At 37.2% G+C, this 14,079-nt stretch overlaps 1 protein-coding gene across 1 annotated transcript in view; it reads left to right on the forward strand.

Moving 5' to 3' along the window:
• The first annotated feature begins 356 nt into the window (after positions 1–356).
• LOC141426906 (uncharacterized) overlaps positions 357–14,079 on the forward strand; it is a 37,219-nt gene continuing 23,496 nt past the window's right edge. The window contains exon 1 of the mRNA XM_074086157.1: positions 357–723. Within this exon, the coding sequence (XP_073942258.1) occupies positions 521–723 (203 nt within the window). The 5' untranslated portion in view covers positions 357–520. The remainder of the gene's footprint in view (positions 724–14,079) is intronic.

Below are 14,079 nucleotides of genomic sequence, written 5' to 3' on the forward strand. Positions count from 1 at the left end.
TTGTGTAATTCTTATATTCATCCAAGTAATCATTTGAAACACAACAAAAAAACATACAACTCAAAAAAGCGTAATTTCAATTCATTACACTACGTCACCTCGCCAAATCAAATCGGCGCGATCGCTCGCCGGCCAGATTGTGGTAAAAAGAAATTTAATCTGCTAATAAACATGCAAACAAGAACGCACTGACTACCTGTTGAGGCGCGCGAGACAGCCGGCGTCTCCGCCAACCACGGGCCAGCGTCCGCCCATGCCGCGCGCTCATTGGCCAGTTAGCCCAGAGGGGGGAGAACGCACCAGGGGGGAAGCAAGGCCGAGGTCCGTCGTTTTAAACATGACACTGGCAAGAAAAGCGCCGCATTGAGCTTTCGGGAGCTTTTCACCGTCGCGCGTTCGAAATGTATACCGCGTTCGAATTTTAGAAAACCGTATTTCAAAACAAAAGAGTTCTTAAGTTCCAAATGGCGGTTTGAAGTGTGTGGTTCGATTTTTGAAAATTAACATTCGAAGTTTAAAGATGTCGTTAGGAAAGCAACCGGTTGAGCATATAAAGAGGCCGATGAATGCTTTTATGGTGTGGTCAAGAGGGCAGCGAAGGAAGATGGCTCAGGACAATCCCAAGATGCACAATTCGGAGATATCCAAGAGGCTGGGTGCGGAGTGGAAGCTGTTGACTGAGATGGAGAAGCGGCCGTTCATTGATGAAGCGAAGAGGTTGAGGTAAGATGCGGATACAAATTCAGGACAGTCTCGAAACTTACCAAGTACTTACCTTTCCAAATTAAAGTCTACTTTCATGAATCCACTAAGTACCTGGCCGGTTAGATGCCTAAAAAAAACTTAGATATTCAAAAATCATCTGTATGAAAACTATTAACGCCTGTGAGTAGGTAACCTACCTATCTACCCTTCCTCAAGCAGAACTTTTCTTTCTGAATTAGTCATTCTGACACCAAGGTCATATTTTGTATTAAATCTTCAGATATTTTGATTTTAAGACATTTTGTATTTAATTATATCGGTTAGTTATCTGATTGAAGGGATTGATTTACAAAGCCCTAAAAATTTTATGATTTGTAAGTAGTAGGAAAGTGTCCAAGTGAAATTTAATCTTTTGTATTGAAGATAAAAAAATAACTAAATATTTTTACCTTGTTTTCTTATCTACCAAACGTGCAGCACGGCTACGTTTGTGCGACACATGTAAGTTTTAACATGCAGAACCCGTCCATTTTCTTCCACATAAAAACAATAAATATGTCGCACAGACCCAACTATAGATAACTAATACCGCATAAAATGCTGACGCATTTTAAACCCTCCGAGTTCGACCTTAAAAGCTATCAACATCCGAGCACATATCCATTGCAAATAAAAAAAGAAAGTCGTTGATACTAATAAGTAACCACTAGCCCTTGCCCGCGACTTCGTCTGCGTAGAATTCGATTATCTTTATCCCCCTGGAACTATGCAATTTATCAAACTCAAACTCACAACATTTATTGACATAAAAAAACCCTATCCTATGTCCTTCCCCGGGACTCAAACTATCTGTATACCGAATTTCATCTAAATCGGTTCAGCAGTTTAGAAGGGTTACACTACATAACTACGAACTAAATTCCGAAAGTCAGAATCACGAATTTAAAATAGGTACCGATTTTTATAATACGGTATTTGACAACTCCTTAATTTGCCATATTTTTTTTTTATTTATATGGGGCATCAACAGCAATACAGTACATTATAATAAGACTTAGGTACTAGAAAGCCAATAACAGATGTCCACAGAAATACAGTTGGCGAATCATACTTAAAACAGTTAAAACTAACACAGACAACAAGTATATCTTATTATTCTGAAAATATAGATATACAGATAGTGTTTAGCGAAGAGAAAATTTAAATCGGTTGAAAATTGGATTTATAGTGATTTTTTGAAAAATCTGTATACCTGTCTCGTTCGCAACGCTTTTCTCTATGCAACAAGTATGGCGGTACTGGCGGGTGACGTCACATGCCAGTATGTCTTTCTCTTTCTAATCTTGAATTTCAAACCTTTATAACTGTTATTTGTAAAGGTAGCTTAAAAATTGTTTCTCTATTCGATAACATTGTGAATCTTTTAATTTATAAAATATATACAAAATAGTCAAATACCGTATTCCGAATGTTTTAAAACTCCGATTCTTCTTAAATCCGATTTTTATAAATCCGAAAATTAAAAATATCAAAGGTTTAAAATTACGATTTTGAATACACCGAACAATAAGAAGCCCGAATCAATTTTCGGAATTATGAAAATCGGATATTAAAAAAATCGATATTTTGAAATTCGGAAAAATTAAATTCGTGTTTTTAAGCAATCGGAGTTTTTCTTAGGAATTGTGAAAATCGGACTTTGGAAAATCGGAATTAGCAAATTCGGAATAAAAAAAATATCGGAGTACCTATTTGTGTGTTCGTTTAGAAGTGGTGAGACGCATTTATAATATTAGTGGGATTAGTGGAATTTAAAAAAAAACATTATTTTTCTTAGCATTATTATTCTCTCAGCTACAAACTCGTTTTAAATTTTGATATATTTTTCTTTTGAGTAGGATTAGGATGGTAGGTTTTGCGTGTTAAAACGAAAAGTAAAAGTAGTTCATTAACAAGGCCTACCGCTAAGTAACGGCTGAATCAATCATCATACAATAAGTACAAATATATTCTTTATTGAACACCAAAAGCAGTAGGTACAGAGACATTACAAAAATAAAAAATTCAGGTAGACAATATAAATACAATCAACGAGTTAGGCTCTTGTCGGTGAAGTAATTTCCAGCTTATTCTATATTCCGCTCTTTCCTTCACTTCTTTATATAGTGAAACATTATTTTTTTCTTTTATTTGCTCCATATATATGTCCTTCTTGGTATTCCCCTTTTCCTTTTCCCTTCTATCTTCTATTAAGTATAGGCTTAATGTAATTATCGTGCCGTAAGAGATGGCCTAACATCTTTCCTCTCCTGTACTCACTTATTTTCAACAAAGATCTTTTTTCGTTAACCATATTTAAAACTTCTTCATTACTTTTCTTTTCTGTCCAGCTGATCTTTTCTATCCTCCTCCAACACCACATTTCGAACGCTTCCAATCTCGCTCTGTCTCTTTGGGTCATGATCCTGAATCAATATAATGTAAAAAAACAACTGCCTTAAAAAACTTTAACCTTAAAAACTGCACTATAAAATAGGTACTAAACTTGCACTATAATGACTTGGTCGTAGCTTTTGGGTAGGTAGGTAACCTAGTCTAATTATTATGGAATGGAATGAAGGTTTCGAGAAATCGTGTGTAGGTAATTTTAATTTGAAATTAAAACTAAGCACAAACAAATTATTTGCATGTAGGTATGTATTCAACAGCTCTATTGCTGTCTCACCCGAAGTCACTAAAGTGTTTAGCAGATTGATAGTCATATTTTACAAGAACAAACCTCTTGTGTTGAGTGTTTTTTATATTACTTTTTTATTTGCACAGGTTAGGTATGCAATGACAAATCGCAAAAATAATGTACAGTCAAGTGCAAAGATATATGTATATTTTTAGGGTTCCTGAGCCAAAATGGCAAAAACGGAACCCTTATAGTTTCGCCATTCTGTCTGTCTGTCTGTCTGTCAGTCTGTCCGTCCGCGGCTTTGCTCAGGGACTATGAATGCTAGAAAGCTGTAATTTTGCACGGATATATAAGTAAACTATGCCGACAAAATTTTTTTAGTGTACCTCCTATAGACGTAAAGTGGGGATGATTTTTTTTTCTCATCCAACCCTATAGTGTGGGGTATCGTTCGATAGGTCTTTTAAAACCATTAGGGGCGATTCAGTGATTTGTTTGCGAAATATTCAACTTTAAAGTGCAAATTTTCATTCAAATCGAGCGTCCCCCCCCCCTCTAAAATCTAAACCGGTGGGTGGAAAAATTTGAAAAAAATCAGGATGGTAGTAAGTATATCAAACTTTCAAGGAAAACTATAACGGCTAAGTTTGCTTGAGAATTATTAGTAGTTTATGAGTAAATAGTAGCCTAAGGTATAAAATATACCTAAACTTAGAAGATTCCGTAGAAAATACGAAATCCTTAGAAAAATATTACTTATTTGTTTCGTAATGGCTACGGAACCCTATTTTGGGCGTGTCCGACACGCTCTTGGCCGGTTTTTTTTAATTTGCCTCTGTGACTGTCCGTCCACCCAGAAGGCAAGGGAGTGAAACAATGGCGGCGGGGGCGGTGCGTCCCGCCTTTCTTGGCACCCGGCGTTTTGTTTCTTTAAACTCTGAGGGGAGAGAAGAAGATAAAAAGTTTCGTTACGGGCGATAGAATAACGTTTTGTTTTACTAATTACAACTCTCAGTTTACGGGGATAGTTTGAGTGTGTTTTTGTTTTGTTTGGTTGTGTCAGTCAGCCACAGAACGAATAGATATACCTACTTCGTTTTTTTAGCATATAGAAAAAGGGTAAAGGATCTTGACGAGTCTTTTTACTAAACGTTTATAAAAAAAACAGTAACTATTACTTATGATACCAAAACTTAACCAAAAGCATGTAATAGTAGATTATTGTCGTGCCCAGTAATTGCTATTCCAGCCGAGACTAATATACAAAGCTTTTCTCAAAAATGGTGAAGAAAAAAAAACTAAATTAGAACAAACCTTTTCTCAGCAAAATATATTATGACATTTTATTTTATTCCAATAAAATTTTTGGGTGTATTTACCGGCACGGATTATACCGACATGGTAATACCGACCCGATATGTCGTGTACACGCCCATACAAACTGATGTCAAACTGACAAGAGTTTCTATGGGCGTGTACACGAAATATCAGGCCGGTATTTCCATGTCGGTATTGTGGAAAATAGTGTCACCCAAATTTTTAATGCTTTCCCGCTTTTTTTCATTAAAAAAAACAGCAGGTGTATTTTTCCACCGTAAACACCACAAGCTGTTTCAGATCCAATAAAAAAAGTCTGGAGTTCCAATAAAACAACTGATAGCAGCCATTTGAGTTGGCTGTACACCTACGACTTGTGCCAACATTTCCATGGCCGTTTTCACTTTTTAAAAAGTTTGAGACTCAACAAGATATGTAAGGAATAATGTAGACTTTTACGGACATTTTTGAGAAAATGATCATAATTATGACCTTGCTAATTGTTACATTATTTCCTGTGGTTCATTTTTCAAAAGTGTTTTTCAATAAAAAGACACGTCAAGATCGCTTACCTTCTTTATAATGCTAAAAAAAACGAAGTATAGCAAGGCCTAAAGCCCCATTTAGACCATTCAAGAACTTGCATGCAAGTTGCATTACATCGCAGATTATTTAGGGATAGTGAATTCAGTGGATCAAACAAATACCGCAATGTAGTGAAACTTGCATGCAACTTTTCGTATAATTTTGAACATGAAACTACCGTGAGACTCACTCATATTAAATATAATGACCCGGATAACTCACGTCTTAAATCGAGTTTAGCTCGACATGTTTCGGGCTAGTCCGTAGCCCTTCGTCTTCGGAGCAACGCGACTCAGCAACACGCGAATCGAACCCAGGTCCTCGGTAATCCGTACCGCGTGCTATACCACTGATGGTCAACGGTACCGACACGAATTTCCCCTATGCAAATCTTAATTTGATTGCTTAGTAACGATATCTCTTGTCCGGGTGAGCGGTTAGTTCCAATGGAGTGCCGAAAAAAGTTTCTCGATGAGGGCTACGGCATAGACCATTGGAGTTACTACTCAATAATACGTATTTCACGGGTTGAAATTTAATTACTTTAACACAGTTGCTAAGCAATTTATGCTGCTCGTAATGCATATGGTAAAACGGGCGGTGAAGCACCAGGACTCTTCAATAATGACCGTCTCTGCTTCGGAAAAAGCAGAGACGCAGAGAGATTTATCGTAAAAGGTGACGAGCAGTTGACATGAAACTATTGAATCTTAGGTTATTTACACTAAAAAGCATGAAAAAAAAATTTATAACAAAAAATTGAATCGGCTATAAAAAACCATGAAAATAATTTTCTACTAGTCTGAAGTCGGTCGGTGCCTCAGCACGAGCCAGCAGGAGTGATTGATTGAAGCCCAATTAAATATTATAGTGCGAAGGTGAGGTAGATGACTATAAGTCCACTCCTGCTGGCTCGTGCTGAGGCACCGACCGACTTCAGACTAGTAGATTTTTTTCATGGTTTTTTTGTAGTCGGTTCAATTTTTTGTTATAAAATTTTCTGAAATATTGATTACAAACCAGATAATTGCCTGAATTGATTTTACATGAAAATAATAAAAACATGAGTATTATCATCATCCGAAAGACGTCCACTTTTGAACAAAGGCCTCCCCCTTAGAACGTAGCAATAAACGATAACTCGCCACTTGCATCCACAGGTTGCCCGCAACTCGCGATGTCGTCAGTCCAACACAACCTGCTTCAACATACTCGTATGTTGTAATCGATTTTAGGTACTCTTGATTCTGAACAATTCAAATTTTTAACCCCCGACGCAAAAAGAGGGGTCTCTGTCTGTGGTACCGTAGCTCTTAAATGGGTGGACTGATTTGAATGCTGTTTTTTTATTTGTAAGCAAGTTTTCTAGTGATGGTTCTTAGACATGTTTTATCATAATCGGTTCAGCCGTTTTTGAGATATTGAACTTTGAAGTGAAAAAGTCGGGGGGTTTTCCTTTTTTTGTTGGTTAGGTTAGGTTATCAGTCATGTACCTTGTACAGTACATTCAGCAGTTATTATTTTATTATTATATCTAATTTGTTCTTTATAAAGTACGTTAGAACTCACGAGGATCTGTTGGGTGTCCGAGAGAACATTAATTGCCTTTGAAGCGTTATTAAACAAAATATCTACATAAGCCTCAATCTAACTTGCAGATATAAAAAAATACCCTTACAAATCACAGATTAATATCTCCTAGTTAAACATCCCCACAAAGAATGTCATCCACGTAAACAACCTACTGCAAACTGTTTAATTTAATTTGTCACCTCAACAATATTTTATCGTTATCTTAACAGACAATCACACCTGTTGTTATCAACCAGACAAAAACTATTTGCTCAGTCTACAGTTTTAAACTTTATGGTACCCCGTACAAACTTAAATTTACAAGTGGACAAATTTTGAACTACTGTTTCAACGTACTAAATTTACTTTTACGTAAACGCTAGCGACACAATCATCTGCAAAGTTAAAGTTTGTTCACTAGGACCATAGACAAATAGGGCAGCCGGATGCGTTGTATTTAATTTGATAAAGACATCTCTCTTGTTTAAGTTAGAGGAGCTTAAGCTTCTAACAATAAAAGTTTAGAAGCATACGGAGCTTTCCCCTTAGGTAGAAACAACCTTGATTTTTATAATTAAGTTGTGGCAGAGTAAACTTTAACTGCATCTTTGTTTAGGTAGAATTAATATGACAGAAGTATTAAAGCGTAGACACAAATGATTATTTACAGTACCTTTGCCAAAGAACCTTCGTTTTAAGAAAACAACAGCGAATATTTTAAAACTAAGAATGTGAATTATCAATCTATCCAAAGGTAATAATACCTATTCCTTTCTTCTCACTGTGCATAAATTTAAATTACTGTTCGCCTATCTTTAAGTTTTCCTTTCCTGTTTAGGTTAGCTTGAAAAGATCCCTTTTAGGGATAAGTTCGCCTTTGTACTCTTTTGTTTTGTTGTTTGTGTACAATAAAGTATTTACATACATACTGTTCTACAAAAACATATTTAGTTTGCTGGTCTTTTAGTTGCGTGGTACCTAAAACCCGATAAGTCAAAATAATTTACTATTGAAAAAAAAACTCTCAATGTAAAAGTTTAAATTTGAATTTTTAACGAATGATTTGATCGAGTTTAGATCGTTTGATCACACAACCCTCGTCAATAAGTTTTTTTTTATGTAAGAGGGGCAAAATGAGCATGCGGGTCACCAGATGGGAAGCAATCACCGCCGCCCATGTACACCTGTCAACACGAGGGGTATCACAGGTGCGTTGCCGGCCCTTTGAGAGACTGATAGGCTCGTTTTTTAAAGAGCCCTAAGTTGTACCGCTAAGTTTCTTTTAAAATATTAATATTTTTTTAATACAACTTCTTTTGCTGATTGTACTTACATTGTCAAGTTACATACATGTATATCAAATTTCAAATCAATCCGACCACTGGAAGTGGATAATAACACCAAACAGTTAGATTCGTATATTCAAGGAAATAGCGTAATTTTCCAAGAAAGATACCACCCGAGTCCATATATAATAATTGTTTAAACCACGACATTTCCTTAGTTTTGTTTAACTGAAAAATTCCGACGAAACAAGAATCCGGCGAATCGGGAACTGATCCTCTAGCAATGAGGATTCAAAGACAGGCGAAATACAGGTTGCTAGCCTGTCGCCTACGGTATACCTTAACCTATATCCTCAGTCGCCTCTAACAACATCTACGGAAGAAATGGAGAGGTGTAATTCTAACCCGACACCAGACGGGTATATTTATTGACAAATAAGAATAATAATAAAATAGATATTGCATTTTATTTATAAAACTATACTAAACTTAAAAAACTTTTATAAAATAAAAATGAAACCTAAAACATAAACAAATTACTTAAAGAGTACCCCTTAGCAAGGTCCCGAAGATGCTGGCGGCGTGGTTTACTAATGTTTCGGCGAATAACGTTTGGCAACCTGTTTCATTTCGCAACTTTTCATTTCCCAACTGTTTAATATTTCTGAAACTGTTAATATTTCAGGATTTTTATAAAACTAACCTAACCTAACCTAAAAGGTTCTACACGATGGCCCTGAAATAAATCCTGAAATATTTACAGTTTTAGAGTTTGCGAAATGAAAATTTGCGAAATTGAACAGGTTGCCAAACGTTACGTTGCGAAAAGGCAGTACTCGTGGCGGCGTTTCCCTTTGAATAGCTAACTCTTTGTGCGAGGAAGCTGCCAGCTTTTCGGTCACCTGTGACGTCTACTAACCTTTTCGAAATTTCTTTAAAAAGTTTTAAAGCGTTAGGACCAGTTAGGACCCCACGAACCAAGGGTCTCGACACCGAATAATGTCAAAATAAACTTCACGGTACTAACACCATCTAGCGATATTTCACATGTCTTTTAGTCCTCATTAAATCAAAATCAACCCGTCTACGAATTTCATGTAAATTCATTGGTAACTATATAGGTAGAACTTGAAAAGTTGAAAAACTACCGAAGGAAACTTTCAGGTAAAAATCTGCATCGAAATCGGTCCATCCGTTTGAGATCTACTACGCCACAGACAGATAGACATTGGTGTCAAACTTATAACACCCCTCTTTATGCGTGGGGTCCTAAAAATACCATCTACCATCCACAAACAGTACAGTACTAATTTTTTCTCAAAAATGTTCGTAAAAGTTTACATTATTCTTCACATATTAGAGAGGGAAGTGCATAGTTTATGGTCAGCGAAAAATTATAAAGTTAAAAAAAATTGCAGGCTCGCTAGCTCGACAATAATGTACATACAAATTCTATTATTTCCGAGTCACAAACTTTTTAAAAGTTAAAGGGCCATGGAAATGTTGGCACAAGTCGTATACAGCCAACTCAGATGACCGGTACAGTTATTTTGTTAGAATTCCGCACTTTTTTTATTCAATCTGGAACAGCTTGTGGTGTTTTCGGTGGAAAAATACACCTGCAGTTTTTTTGTAATGAAAAAAGGCGGAAAAGTATAAACATTTTATTGGAATAAAATAAAATAATTATATTTCGAGGAAAAGTTTATTCTAATTTAGTTTTTTCCTTCGCCATTTTTGAGAAAGCTTTATTAGTCTCGGCTGGAATAGCAATTGCTGTTTTCGTATTAGTTCATACTCAGACAGCAATTGCCTACTTCCATGCCACGACAATAATCTACTATAGGACGTCATCACTGTCTCCCACATTTTATACACAAATCCAAACAATACCGACACTAACTGTAACACCCTTACAAATCAATTTAATCTGCAGCTAACCCTTCCCGAAGCAGTAGTTATAATATACTTCGTCCCGCTCTTTGTGCCACTATCGCCGCTTGCAGGGCCATAAAAACAAGCTTATGCCTCTAAACAGAAAACAGATTAGGGCGCGAGGGCCATTGGAAATAAGGCCCTTTGGCACGGGCGACTTTTGGGGGGTTAAACGGTTAAAAATGCCGCGTGGAGAAATGAATCGGCGTCGATTTGGACAGATATTAAACACACTTCGGCCTTGATTCACCTTTTCTCGTCTCGTCTCGGTTTCGTTTCATTATTTAAGTTAGTTAGGTTGTAAGTCGGTTTTACCAAAATTTAATTACTTACGCTGTCATTGCATGTACCTATGTTTTTCTTGTCATCTTGTAGATCTAAATAAATACCTACAAGAGTGTTATTTGAAACTATTTACTATCATCAAAGTGATTCATCCATCATACTTCAGTTTTGCCATAATGTACCCATTGTACAGGAACCCTGATAGCGATAACCATGCGCCTGCGACGCGTTGAGATGCGTTTTTATTTAATTACTATATCTTTATACCGCGGTTTTGTTTGGGCATATTTTTCGCAGATTATAAAAATTTCCTCCGTTTTGTGATAGAATGGGCTTCCTAAAGCTATAGCAGGGATGATGACACAACCAACCAGCTGATGTTTTTATGAGTTACTAGCTTCTGCCCGCGGCTTCGCCCGCATGGAAGTCTGTTATCGCGCGCTGTTCCCTCGGGAACTGTGCATTTGTTCCGGGATAAAAAGTAGCCTATGTCACTATCTGGCCCATAAACTATATCTATGCCAAAAACCACGTCAATCCGTCGCACCGATTCGACGTGAAAGACGGACAAACACACAAACATACCAACGCATTATTACACATATTACACATAATTATTAGTATGGATTAAAACACGATTTCCCATAGACTTTGTACGGCATTAGCTATAATAGTTTTCACTTCACTAATACTACAAAATAGGTAAATAAGTAGACGTCTTAAAATAAAGAAAATGGCCGCCAACAAATGGCGACCAGCAGTCTATCTGACAAGTTCAATTCAATCGTTTTAGTGAGGCATTTTCTTGGGAAGACGATTTTAGACGAAGTGTTAGTCATCTTCTCATCACGTCATCTACGTTTTGAGACAATGTTTTGAAGTCATGGTTTAGGTTAGTCATTTTCTTAGAACGCCATCTTCATTTTAAGACCATACCGTGGCACGTCGTTTTCCCGGTTGGTCATATTCTCAATAGATCATCATTCGTTTTGAGACAATGAGGATTTCTGTGACAGGCTAGGTGGCGTTGGTATCGGGAAGTCCTTTTGAGAACTTTGCGACACGTTTGTGATTGATTAACCCTTCGCGCGACAAACGACTTTTTGGGTAATTTTGGACTAGTACCCTATGTTAAAGGTGATCGAAACTAGTAACAAAAATTGACTAATCACGAGTCTTAGATACGCGCCACTGTGACTGTAACTTCAAACTGACCTCACGATACCAACGCCATCTGGCAATATTTTCTGGAAACTCTCATTTCGATTGACGTTTTTTTCTGGATCAGTCAGTCATTGACTTCCGCTACTTGATATGCCTTGATATCCCTAGAATGATATCGTCACTACTTTGAAAAAAAATCTCGTAAGGTGCTTTAGGGTAATTCCGTAAACGGGGTATTCCATTTATTTAAAATTTCTCCTGAACGTGTTGATGTTTAACCACTGGCAGCACTTAAATGGACGCCCCATTTACCGCTCCTCGTGTCTCTCCAGATGATGCGAGGCGCTGACATCGTTGGACGTGCAATATATATTTTTTTGGGTCGAGTGCATTTTCGTGCCAAAAATTAAATACGAAATAACCCAACACCGCTAACTCTAAAACCTGATAAGTTACAAGATTGAACTATTAATGTTATGACAAATAATCGTTTTTTGCGAATGACTGTGTCAGTCTAAAAGGCCTAGCTATAGTTTAAATTTTTTTCCCGAATTACCCCTTTAGGGGTTATTCCAGTGAAGTGATTCCCGAAATAACCCCAGCTTACTTTAGTATGGTAATTGTCTGAGGTATTCAAACTTTCAACTTTTCAAGATTTACATTTTTTTATTTGTGTGCCAACCTCCATCTATGGACCCCAAGCAACCTTACCTGCCCGTGGTGCACCCTGCCGTCTGACAGACTGGGCTCTGGCAGCTGGCTGATTGCGGCATAGCGCAGCCAAAATCGGCACAGTTAAGTCCCCGGCCCCGGATGGGCTGCAGCATCGGCGGTGCAATAAACTGTGCCCTACGATCGCCAACTCGCATGCCCAGTGTGGGGATTATGGCAAACCCCTACCAGAATTAAGCGCACGGCAAAGAGATGGCCCCCAGTTCCCGGTCGCCCCGCTATTCCTTGCCATAGTAGCGTTCATGGTAACGTAGGGCAGAGGATGCTAAGAATCCCGGTCGATCCAAGGCTACCTAAGTAAACTGACCCTGGCTACCTAGAACGGACGGACTTTTAGGACTCTTCTAGCGCAGTTGGAAGTGGAGCTGGAGAACATAAGGGTGGCATATTCAGGAGTTAAGTGAAATACATAGAGAGGGCACCAATCATCTTAGACTCGGCCACCTTCTGTACTTCCGCGAGGATGATCAAACATCACAGGGTGGCGTAGGGTTCCTTGTTAATAGATCCCTCTCTAACAATATTAAAGAGATCTCCAGTGTGTCGAACAGGGTAGCGTACCTGATACTTCGGCTATCAAAACGATGTAGCATGAACTTTATTTAGTTGCTTGCATACTTGCTTCTTTGAAATGATTATGGTTCACGCGAGCGAAACATGCTCACTTGCAAGCTTGCTTAAATGTTTGCTTGCATGCTTGCTTGCTTGCATACTTGCTTGCAAGCTAGCTTAAATGATTGCTTAAATGCTTGCTAGCATGCTTGCTTGATTGCTTGCTGAATTGAATGTTTATGATTCACGCGAGCGTAGCCGCGGGTAAAATCTAGTTCAAAATATTAAAGTGACATGGCATTTCTAATTGTTTTTATATACTTACTAGTATATTCCCGCGGCTTCGCTCCTCTCCCCTATTCTGCTATTCGGGGCGGAGACAAAATCTACAATCACACATCAAAGATCATAATAATCTGTCCAGCTGTTCAAGAGTTATAAATGGTGTAACTAATCCAGCTTTGTTCTATAATATATGTAGATTTAATATTCCTTTGCGGCAAATTTTGAGAACCACATTGCGTTTGTGGGGTTATTTCGGAATACAGATATTGAAAAAATCTGTAACTGTGGATATTACTAACGAAATAAAAATAAAAATGAATGGGGTAATTTCAGCCTAAAAAGAAATATGAACCTTGAGCCAAATTATAATAAAGTCCACCTTTCAATAACACGCAGAATAACCCCGCTATATTCCGAAATAGCCCTGTGCAAAAAAAATAAGTAACTAGTTTTTGAATACCAATATTTCCATAAATCGATCATATTTTAGAAACTTTTTTTATATAGTATATAAGATCGATTAGTGGAAACGACAGAAATATCCTAAGACTTTAAATATAATGTACCAACTCGGAGTAATTAACGAAATTACAAACGTCATGTCAACTCATCAAAAAATCCACGTGGAATTACCCAAAGCACCTTATCTCAAATCAATAAGTCAACAATTTGACCTTTAAACAATGTTCATTAAGTTCACTCGGAAAGATCATCGTTTTGAATACCAGCTTTTTTCAAAAGTAGTGACGATAGGTATGATTAATTTATAGCCTAGATATCCAACTGGAAAATGCACGATTTTTCGTTTCCGCAATGTTAATTAAGATATAATGGTGAAAATAATATATTCAATTTCATTGCTACTTGCTCACAATATGAAAGAAAAATTGACAAAAAATTGAATACCACATCTTATCTTAGCTTTACATCACGTGATACCACTTCCTCCTTTGCGACCCTATTTCAGACCTAAAAAAAGTT

The sequence above is a fragment of the Choristoneura fumiferana genome, chromosome 3 (genome assembly GCF_025370935.1).
Source record: "Choristoneura fumiferana chromosome 3, NRCan_CFum_1, whole genome shotgun sequence".
Lineage (NCBI taxonomy): Eukaryota > Metazoa > Arthropoda > Insecta > Lepidoptera > Tortricidae > Choristoneura > Choristoneura fumiferana.